At 39.5% G+C, this 11,648-nt stretch overlaps 1 protein-coding gene across 1 annotated transcript in view; it reads right to left on the bottom strand.

Annotated features, from left to right (window-relative positions):
- The window catches only part of Jak2 (Janus kinase 2), a 52,334-nt gene extending 40,686 nt beyond the window's left edge, over window positions 1-11,648 (bottom strand). Inside the window, exons 1-4 of the mRNA XM_013018412.1 lie at window positions 11,615-11,648; window positions 11,187-11,287; window positions 1,517-1,767; window positions 520-526 (exon numbers count right to left, since the gene is read on the bottom strand). Coding sequence (XP_012873866.1) covers window positions 520-526; window positions 1,517-1,736 — 227 coding nt within the window. The 5' untranslated portion in view covers window positions 1,737-1,767; window positions 11,187-11,287; window positions 11,615-11,648. The remainder of the gene's footprint in view (window positions 1-519; window positions 527-1,516; window positions 1,768-11,186; window positions 11,288-11,614) is intronic.

Below are 11,648 nucleotides of genomic sequence, written 5' to 3'. Positions count from 1 at the left end.
GCTGGAAGTGGCGCTGTGGCTCAAGTGGTAGAGCGCTAGCCTTGAGCTGAAGAGCTGAGGGACAGCACCCAGGCCCAGAATTCAGGCCCCATGACCAGACCCCCCCCCAAAAAAAGAGAAGCAAAGATCAAGACAATTGAAGTTCAAGACCAGCCCAAGCAAAATATTACCAAAATACCATCTCAAGAAATAAAATCTGGGTATTGTGGATCCTAGCTATGCAGAGGCAGAGGCATGAAGATCAGTTCCAAGTCTAGTCCCCAGCACAAAGCTATACCCTATGTAAAAAATAACTAACATAACCAAGGATTTAGGGCATGACAAGAACAGTACAGCACCTTCCAAGGAAGGGCAAGGCCCTGAGTTTAAACCTTAGTACCATAAAATAGGTCAAGAAGACATAACAATTAAAAACATATACAATATATACCATATAACATAACCAAACATATACCATAAAATGAAAAGTAGACACAATGATCATCATGGCAAGAAGATATAACAATTATAAACATATACAATTTACCTAAAAGTTTATGAACCAAAAACATGAAATAAAGGGAGAAATAGACAATTCAAATATAGTAAATTGAAGAACTCAATATACCATTCTCAACAATAAGAACCTACAAAGGGGAATGGAAAGGTGGCTCAGTGGTAGAGCATTTGCCTTGCATGCATGAGGCCCTGGGTTCAATTCCTCAGCACCACATAAGCAAAAAGAAAAAAGCTGGGAGTGGTGCTGTGGTTCAAGTGGTAGAGCGCTAGCCTTGAGCTGAAGAGCTGAGGGACAGCACCCAGGCCCAGAGTTCAGGCCCCACGATCGGACCCCCCCAAAAAAGAACCTACAAAGACAAAGAGGACTTGAATAACAGATATTATACAGGAAACCTGTGCCTAGGTTCATTGGACTTAAAATCACTTATAAATAACAATGTAAGTGGCACTGTGGCTCGAAGTGGAAGTAGCCTTGAAAAACAGAGCTCAGGGATAGTGCCCACACTGCAAGTCCAAGCTCCACGACCGACAAATAAATAAATAAATAAACAACAATGTATTTAATAAGTCCAAAAGAAACAAGGAAATTGTATATGAAAAGACCAATCAATTTTCTGAAGCTAAAAAACTTGTCAATCATAGCTATAGAATGATCAAGAATCTAAACCAAATATATATTCTCACACACTGATATCAACATCATTGATATTGATACTGTATTTTCATACTGCACTCAAAATGTAGTTTTAATATTAATTTATGAGGTATCCCACATCTGGATACTTTAGTTTCCTCATATGGTCTTATAATGGGTGCTCAAAAAATATTTACAGTCTTCAACTTGTTTTGACATATCGTCTGAGGAAGAGACACTTTAAATTCTACTCTTCATGCCTTTCTCAAATTTTATGAATGTGAAAAGACACCTGCCATCCATAACACATTGTACATGTACACAGAGTAACATAATTAAAGCAATGATATATTAACAAGAAAAATGATGATATTTGACACTTACCACAAGCTTTAGAAGCAGCAACACAAATTTCTTCTGCAACATATTCTCCAGATGGAAACTTCAGATAATCTCCCTCAGCTTTTCCAAGAGAATGATAAAGATACACCTGAAGGACTGGCTCTATTTGCTTCACAGAATCGGTGTTTCCAGGAATATCACCATTCTGATGTATAGGAGATGTGGAGGTTGCTTCCATTTCTGTCATTGTAAGGCAAGCCATTCTTATCCAGAGTCTTTTTCAGAACATTGGCCTATTAGAGAAAACAGAAAGGTTACAAATCAAAGTGATATTGATAAGATATCCCTTTTATGCAAAGAAGTTTTCTCAATAGCATTGACTATCAACACTATTAACTGAATAAATATTGTGTACTATACACACAAAAATACTGTGCAAGATAAATTATAAATGCCCAGTGGACAATCATAAAACCCCAGCTATCAACCTGAGAAATTGTTCATATCAATATGTAACACTAACAGACACACACTAACAAGCAGTGATAAAAGCATTATCAGTTCCGCTGAAGCATAGGATTGTAATTTGGATGAGTTCATGACTAGAGATGATAATTTGATGACACCTCTCCCCCAGCAGATATATTTTTGTACAGAATAGAGAAGACAGTAACAATGATAGACAAACTCATAAAGGCATTTACTATGTGCCAAGTACTGCTCTAAATACTACAAATACAAAAAAAAAAAGAAGAAAAATACCCGTGAGTAAATGAATTACAATCTGACACTCGGTTCTACTTGCAATTTATGGCATTACTCTTACCAGAGAAAATAGTGTGTCAATCCTCAGTTATGAAATAGTACCTTTTGAAACTTTCAGTGAGTAAAATAAAATAAACAAAAAAGCCAACTGGAAATTGTTGGAATAGACAAAACTGCAAGATTTCTGAAGTTCATTTGCAGCTGAGTATGCAAATTTTTAAAGGATTTTAATTTATTCAAAGATAATTGTAAAAATATTTGTTAGGTTCTGGTGGCTCATGCCTGTAATCCTAGCTATTCAGGAAGCTGAGCTCGGAGGACTGTGTTCAAAGCCAGCACTGGCAAGAAAGTCCATGAGACTCTTATCTCCAATTAGCTACCCTTCCCCTCCCCCCAAAAAAGAAGGAAGTAAAGCTCTGGCTCAAGTGGTAGAGCACTAGCCTTTAAAGCTCAGGGACAATGTGTAGGCCCTGAGTTCAAGCCCCAAGACAGGCATATATTTATATTTCTTATAATCTATTATACTTTATTAATTATAGATCAGTTGAATACAGCATAATTATAGGTCAATTAAATACGGCAAAAACAGTTCTAACATGGAAGCAACAGCAATATTAAAAAGATCTCAAATGGCCTAATACTATACCTCAAGGAACTAGAAAAAGAACAAACTAAGCCCAAAGGTAGCAAAAAGAATGAGTTTTGAAGACTTTCCTGGCATCAGCCAGAGCCCATACTGTAAGAATTGCTGCCGGGCGCTGGTGGCTCACGCCTGTAATCCTAGCTACTCAGGAGGCTGAGATCTAAGGATAGCGGTTCAAAGCCAGCCCTGGCAGGAGATAGAGACCGTGAGACTCCTATCTCCAATAAACCACCAGAAAACCGGAAGTAGCGCTGTAGCTCAAGTGGTAGAGCGCTCGCCTTGAGCTGAGGAGCTGAGGGACAGCGCCCAGGCCCAGAGTTCAAGTCCCACGACCGACAAAAAAAAAAAAAAAAAAAGAATTGCTGCTATTCTACTCCTAAGTAGAAGTTCTATAAAAATTTATGTGTGTGGATACAAAAGACACACTGGTGATTGTACCAGTTTCCAAAGGGGGAAGGAGTAAAATACCTCTAAACTGCTCAAAGTATCAGACTTCAATACCTTCACATTATAGAACATGTTCCTTTCAGTTAAAATAAACTATGATTTTATGTTAACATCGATAAATCTTAGGAATTACATCATAAAAATAGGTTGTAGACTATAACATGCTATGTGCATTCTTCTTTCCATGAATTTCATGCTTTTCTTCCCATAATGTGGTTTCCAATACCAAAATTGTTTTTCTTTTAATTCTAGCTCGTTTTAATTTTGAATTTTGAATTTTTTAAACTATATTTTTAATAATCATGATTATTCACTTGTCACTTTTACAACACTTTAGTTATTTGGTACTTAGGTTATGCACTAACTGAATGAAAATCATTTAAGAATTGAAAGGAACACTTCAGATTTAATTTATCACATTTAATTTCTTCCTTCCTTCTTTCTCCCTCCCTTCTTTCTTTTTTCTCCCTCTTCCTCTCCCTCTTTCTCTTCCTCTCTCCATCTTTCTCTTTCTCTCCCTCCCTCCTTCCTTTTCTTTTTCTTTCCTTCCTTTCTTTCTCTTTCTCTCTTTCTCTTTCTCCCTTCCTTCCTTTCTTTCTTTCTTTGCCAGTCCTTGGGCTTGAATTCCGGGGCTGGGCACTGTCTCTGAGCTTTTTTTTTTTGGGGGGGGGTCCAGTCGTGGGGCCTGAACTCTGGGTCTGAGCGCTGTCCCTCAGCTCTTCAGCTCAAGGCTAGTGCTCTACCACTTGAGCCACAGCGCCACTTCTGGCTTTTTTTTCTTTTTGCTTATGTGGTGCTGGGGAATCGAACCCAGGGCCTCAGGCATGTAAGGCAAGCGCTTTACCACTGAGCCACCTTCCCAGCCCATCTCTGAGCTTTTTTGTTCAAGCTAGCACTCTGGCTCTACTGCCACTTGAGGCAGAGCTCTACTTCTGGCTTATTAGTGGTTAACTGGAGATAAGAGTCTCACAGACTTTCCTGCCTGGGCTAGCTTTGAACTGCAATCCTCAGATCTCAGCCTACTGAGTAGCAGATTACAAGTGTGAGCCACTAACACCCAGATCAATTTCTTTATAGAAGTAAAATAACCATTTTTGTAAATCTCCAAACAAGAAAACCTGAATAGTATACTAAGGAATTCAAATGTGATTAAACCAAAATGAAAAACCAAGGTGTTAAACCTAATACACAAAATGAGCTGGGCAGGGGAATAATTACAGAGAAACATTTATATAGGTGAAAATTACCACTAATGTACTAGTTGTACTAGTTCTTGGGATGGATGGTAGTTTCATGGGCATTAACTTATTATTTTTTTTTTTTTGTCGGTCGTGGGACTTGAACTCTGGGCCTGGGTGCTGTCCCTCAGCTCTTCAGCTCAAGGCGAGCGCTCTACCACTTGAGCTACAGCGCCACTTCCGGTTTTCTGGTGGCTTATTGGAGATAGGAGTCTCAGGTTCTTTCCTGTCCGGGCTGGCTTTGAACCGCGATCCTCAGGTCTCAGCCTCCTGAGTAGCTAGGATTACAGGCGTGAGCCACCAGCGCCCGGCTTAACTTATTATTTTTTATAACATAAATTATATCTACTCTACTTTCCCTATTACAACAATATGCACAAATATTCTCAATAAATCTGGAAAATGAACATATACCTGGCTAGTATAAGCCCTATAAGAAATCATCATGATCTCAAAAGTTCTCTCATGCTTCTTCACCAATCCTTAATCCTACCACCCAAGCAGCCACTGTCCTGGTTTTATTTCCACCAGAGGATAAACTATTCTTTTGCTCACTGACTTTCTTGCATCACTAGTGAAAGTTTACTGAAGTTACTTAAGTTATACTCATTACTGTATTATTAGTGCCTGTAAAGGTGCCTAACACAGGAAGTTGTTGAATAAATGGTTAAATAAACATTATTATAAATTTTAATCAACTTATGCACTCACTGAAAAAACAGAAGCTCAAACATAAAATTCTAATGTTAATATCATCATATACTCATATACCTTAGTCTTATTATTTACTCATCTATATTAAAATTCTGAGACACAGCTTTTCAGATCAATAAATACTCATGAGGAAAAAGCTAAATTGGGAACCAAGAAAGTTAAAATTAACTTTCCTTTTTGCCAATATTTGGGTTGGAACTCAGAGTCTAAAGCCTGAACCATGCCTCTAGACTGGCTTTTTGTTGGTTATTTGGAGATGAAGTCCCATGGACTTTTCCTCAGGCTTCAAACAATAGACCTCTAGATCTTAGCCCCTGAGTAGCTCAGTTTAACCCACTTATTACAAACTAATTATATGGCAAACTAATCTCACCAGCTCCCAGCTTAAAAATTACTTTTAACCCTTTTTTGTCATACTGAAATTTGAACTCAGGGCCTTAAGCTTGCACAATACCAGTAAGTCATGCCTCCATCTCTGTTTTTCACTAGTTACTTTGAAGATAGAGTCTTACTTCTTGCCTTGGAAGGAGAACTTCAATCGACCTACGTTTAGACTTCTCTTCACTAAAATGTTAGGTATATACAATCAAGTCCAGTTTCCCTGAAAGGAGACAGTCTGCTGGACCCAGGCTAAGTACTATGGTCCTTCCAATCTCTGCCTCAGTGTAGCTTAGGATAACATGTGCATACCACAGCTCCTAGATATAGGTTGAGAAGGGGGTCTTGAGAACTTTTCTCCCAGGCTTGCCTGAAACCAAGATCCTCCAATCCTCAGACTCAAGTAGCTAAGATTACAGGCATGAGCCAGCAGCACTCAGCTTAACCCAGTATTATTACAAGCTAATTATATGGCAAACTAATCTCACTTCTACAAAGAAATTGATAGGTTAAATCTGAGGTATTCCTCTCAACTCCTAAATAATCTCCATTTGATTAATGGTTAATTTTTCTATCAAATAATTTAAGTGCTCCAAAAGTGACAAGGAGAGAATTATCATGACTGTTAAAGACAGGTTTTAGAAATGTCATACAATAATAAAACTCAAGCTAGAAGAGAAAAACAATTTAGACAATGACAGCACAACTTTATTTGCAAAAAGGCAAAAAAAAACACAGAAAGACAAATGGACACAACATGTTCCTAGAACATATAAAGTAGAATTAAAAGCAAACTGAAATTAGGAGATATTAATAATCAAGCCTTGAATTGGCAAATATCAAGCCATCTGAAATACCCTGTTAGTGGAGAAATATAAATGTAGAAGTATAGAAAAATATAAACTGGCACTTATACAACGTTAATTTGAAAGTATATGTTTGAATTAGTAACACACACCATTTTTGTTAATTCAGAAATTATTTTTCTATTTAACACATAATTATATATGCATATATACATATATGTTAAATTACATTAAAAGTGCTACCAACTTAAGAAATTTTAAGAGAAAATAAAGAAAAACATATACAAATAGCTCTTCTAAAGAGTTTTTCTGTGGGGCTGGGAAGGTGGCTCAGTGGTAAAGCGCTTGCCTTGCATGCCTGAGGCCCTGGGTTCGATTCCTCAGCACCACATAAGCAAAAAGAAAAAAAGCCGGAAGTGGTGCTGTGGCTCAAGTGGTAGAGTGCTAGCCTTGAGCTGAAGAGCTGAGGGACAGCGCCCAGGCCCAGAGTTCAAGCCCCATGACCGGACCCCCCCCCAAAAAAAAGAGTTTTTCTGTGGAGAGAGAACTGAAAAATGGGGCAGTAACTTGAAGAGACTTTAGAGTCAAGTAATGATATAAATTGGGAATTTGTACCAGCTTAGCAAAAAGGGTTTGGAGATATGATCAAGTGATAGAGCTCTTGCCTTAGCAACTGTGAGGTCCTAGATTCAAACCCTAGTACCACATATATCTGTTTCTAACTAGAAAATATTTATTTCCCACCCCTAGTTTAAATCAGTGCTTCTCATGGTCTGATCTCCAGATCAACACCAGCAGAATCACTTGAGAAATTGTAAATGTTCATTTCAGAAGCACTGAAACAGAAACTATCAAAGTGAAGTCCAGTAATTTATGTATTAAAAAGCCTTGTAGGTAATTCTAATAAGAAACAATGGATTAGAGAATACGTCTGGTGTAGCCAGGTACAGATCCAAGAATCTACCTGAAGTTTGTCTTCACAAGGGGCCCGAGGAGATGTAATGGAAGCCTAACACAGCTGAAGGAGATTCTGTGAGTGCTTAATACAAAGTGAGTCTACACACCAGCAGCTTACACCTACAATCCTAGCTAGAAGGAGGCTGAGATCTGAGAGTAATGCTTCGATGCCAGCCCATACAGACAAATCCATGAAACACTTATCTCCAACTAATAAAAAAAAAACTGCTAATGTGGCTCAAGTGCCAGTCATAAGCTAAAACATCAAAGTCATCTTAAATGGCCTTCTCCCCCCCAAGTCATCCTTCCTTCTTATCTAGTCCAGAATGAAGTCTTGTGATATCTTTCCAGTCTGACTTATTTCCTCAAAGTAATTTCTCATTATTTTAGTGCCATTTTATTTTCCTTCCTTTATCATTTCACTTGTTACTTCAAACTATATCGAGCACAGGTATCACTTTAATTTCTCTAAAATATTTGTTTTAGAAAGCTGTTTCCCAGCTCAAAACTTTTTACTGTTGCTTAAAGTGAAAAGCAGTAAGCCACTAAAGATATGAGGCTACGAAAATACCCCAATAAGGAACATTACAGTGGTAGCTCTATTCAGTATAAACGGAAGGGAGTGATGCTAGATTCTGAGCAACTGATCTGATTTTCAAAATTCTAGGCTCAAGAGACAAGTCTTGGGATTCAAGTGATAAAAAGATCTAGAAAGCAGAGATGTAAGAGACAAACAGAGAAATGTTGGATGGGTTAACAGGTAAATGAAAAAGGTAATTTAGAAATGATGCCGAATTTAAAGCCTACATGACCAGGACAGAAGAATATTAAGGAGCTGTGTTAGGCAGCATTTACTGTGATTAAACATTCAACACTGTCAACTTAATAGGAGGAGAGTTTTATTTTGGCTCCTCATATCAGAGGTTTTGGTGGATGGCTGTTTGGCTTTCTTACATTAGGCCTGTGGTGGTACAGTACATTATGGGAAGAATGCCTAGCAGATTTGGTCTGTCTCAGGAAATCGAAAAGCAAAAAGAGAAGAGGAGCCAGCAATCCAATGTCTCCTAGGCCATGCCCCTGCTGATCCTAACTTCCCTCTACTAAACTCTGACTCCCAATAGTGCCAAGGTTAGTGACCAAACATGAGCCTTTGAGAGAAATTCAAGGTGTATAAAATGATCGTTTTTAATTGGGGAATCTTGGACTTAAGGACCACAAACCATAAAAAGTGGCAAAAGACCCCTTCTGGCAAAGATCACTTAATATGTGATATAAGCAACAGGATGTGCACGTAGGCAATACCATTAGATTTATGATGTGAAATCACTGAACAAAAGTTATAAAGGTACAAATAGGACACAAAATACATTAAGCCATTACTGCACCAGAGTTTCCACATCATCTCTATTAAGGGAGCTCTTTGAGTCTCAATCTTGGTTTTTTGGTTTTTGTTTTTTTCTCCCCCCGCCCCCCCCCCGGGCAACCTAGGCCAAGAGAATTACTTACATAAGTGGGATCAAGCAACTTAAGTATTAATAGCCTTACAATTTAGTGTCTGTTTGGGCACTATACACATCATCTCTATTAAGGGAGCTCTTTGAGTCTCAATCTTGGTTTTTTGGTTTTTGTTTTTTTCTTTTTTTTTCCCCGGCAACCTAGGCCAAGAGAATTACTTACATAAGTGGGATCAAGCAACTTAAGTATTAATAGCCTTACAATTTAGTGTCTGTTTGGGCACTACACATCTCAAATCTTGAAATCAAACAGGACACTACCACATTTGTTATGTCCTAGTCCACGCTGATTTTTCAGTAGTAAGGGATTGCTATTTAGCAGAGCAATCTCTAAAAACTCATCTTTTACAAAGACATGACATTGTAGAAAGAAAGGTAGATATCTAACATTAACACAGTAAACCACTTCAAACTTCAGGTTCAAGCCTGAGCTCATACTGGTGCCAAAGAAAGGAAAAAAGAAAAAGAAAAAAAAAAACACCTGTATAGAAGAGGAGCAAAAGAAAGTTCTTTGCAAAAATATCCACAAGAGGGCAGCACAAGAGCAGATGGGGGCAGCACAATGGGGCTCAAAGAAAAATCATTTTGATGCCTAGTAAGACCCCTTATCAAGACCCTTTAGCCAGATCAAGACCTAAAGTCCTTTTTCTCTATAAAAGAGGAAGAAACAGGAGCCACTGGCAAATCAATTTATGCACAGTCATCCTACTTTTCTATAAATTTCCTTGAGATATCTAGCTATGACAGTAGCCAAGACTTCACTTCAGACTTGCAAAATTAGACACTTACATCCCTTTCTCCAATGTCCTATCTTTGTAAAGCTATGTTTTCAGAGACTGCACTGATCAAAAGCAACTATTTACTGTGTAACAATTAGAGTGTATCAGGAAATGGCAGTGTAGTGGTATTCAATTTGATTCTAAGGAATTTGTTTTTAACTTACAGTTATGCACGCATCCTATTCAATTCTTACAAATAATCTTATAAGAAAGAAAGTAGTAAGCAATACAACTGTTAAATGTCAGGAAGACCCATCATTCAAACCCAAATCAGACTTCAAAGCCAATTTCCTTTCCCATTTTGCCTTAAAAGCATCCCGTCTTTCAGCAATAGCTAAATAGAGAAAAGGTAACATATTTTCGTCTCTTAACTGAGAAATTTGTCTCAATTACTAAAAAAAAAAAAAGGCACTAAAAGTAATGAGCTATTCCTTAACCAGACGCTAAAATATGCTTTAAACTTCAAGGCATTCAATTAGAGCAAAAATAGCATATGTGCTTATCTGATTAGCAAGTACTGCAGCTTTCCAGTACAGGTACAGGTGTGTCCAGCACATGCTGGACACAGACTGCAGGTAATTCCAACAGGTAAGTTCACATACAAGCAAGTGATCCTCACACTTGAAGTGTTTAGGCAAGACACACAGAGAAATACAAGCCAAAAATTGATTATTAGTTTTCAGATCTGCTAGATGTATCAGAATATTTGCAGTAGCCCAACAATCACTTCTACAAACCTATTATGAAACCAAAAGCAATCATCCCTTATTCCCACTTCTGTTTTCCTTCTACACATTTCTACTCCCTTGTATGACATACTGAGCACTCCTATTCTTTCATTCAGAGAAAAGGAATTTCCCCTGACAGATTAATAACCACCGGAAAGCAGCAGACTGGGTACATTCAACCGACATAGCAAGCTTAGGCAGATAAAACCATCCAGGAAGCATTCAATGTAATAGAAGAACGCCCCCTCTCCCCCCCCCCCACCCCCGGGAGAGGGAGAGAAGCACTAGCTAACGCGTTCTTTCAATAAGTATTCCTTCTTACTTGAAAATATGTGTTTGATAGATAAATCTCCGGCTACTAGGGGAAAGACTTAACGAACATTTTACTATTCTCTACAAAGCCACGTTGTTAAAAAAAAAAAAAAGCGATGCTATTTACAAAGATCCAAGAGCAACCATGATACCCTAAAATTATTCTCACAGACCCACACGAAAAGTTCAAGCCTGCCGTTTTCAGAGTGATCAACAATGAGCTCTGCTTGTCTTCACGTGCATCCACCCTTCCTACGCATGCACCCCCAGTTCCCCCCCCCCCGGCACCCTGACACCTTCGCCTTCATTGCGGCAAAAAAAAGACAGCAGCCCCAAGCGCACCCCAGCCCCGATCGCACCCCACCCCCGATCGCACCCACCCCCGATCGCACCCCACCCCCGATCGCACCCACCCCCGATCGCACACCCACCGTCGCAGGAGGGGAAGGAAGGGCTCCTCCCCCGCCTTTTTTTTTTTCAATTTCTGCAGAAGAGTAACAGTTCACATCTTCCCGTTCCCTGCTTCGGGAACCTGAAAACAGAAGCCACAGTTACTACCGTAGAAATCCCGGGTGGGGGCGGGGGGGGAGGCTAGAATATAGATGGTTTCCCGCCCCCCCCACCCCCTAGGGCTGTTCAACTAACTAGAAAATGTTTAAAGCAGGGTAAGTAAAGGGGGTGGGGATGGGGGTCACAAAGCGCACATGGATGCAAACCGCCCACCGCCACAGCGCGACCCCGAGCTCCAGATTCGGTCTGAAAGGGGAGGGTTGTTCCGGCTGGGAAGTTCACTGCCATTCTCGGGGGGAAGGGGTTCGAGACTGCCCCCCAGCCCATCCACCCGAGCCACAACACCCACCGGGGGCACAGCCCGCAGGGCCGCCGCCTCCTCC

The sequence above is a fragment of the Dipodomys ordii genome, unplaced genomic scaffold (genome assembly GCF_000151885.1).
Source record: "Dipodomys ordii isolate 6190 unplaced genomic scaffold, Dord_2.0 Scaffold40, whole genome shotgun sequence".
Taxonomy (NCBI): domain Eukaryota; kingdom Metazoa; phylum Chordata; class Mammalia; order Rodentia; family Heteromyidae; genus Dipodomys; species Dipodomys ordii.
Note: the sequence above shows the minus strand (reverse complement) of the source record. Positions and strands in the feature narration are given on the sequence as shown.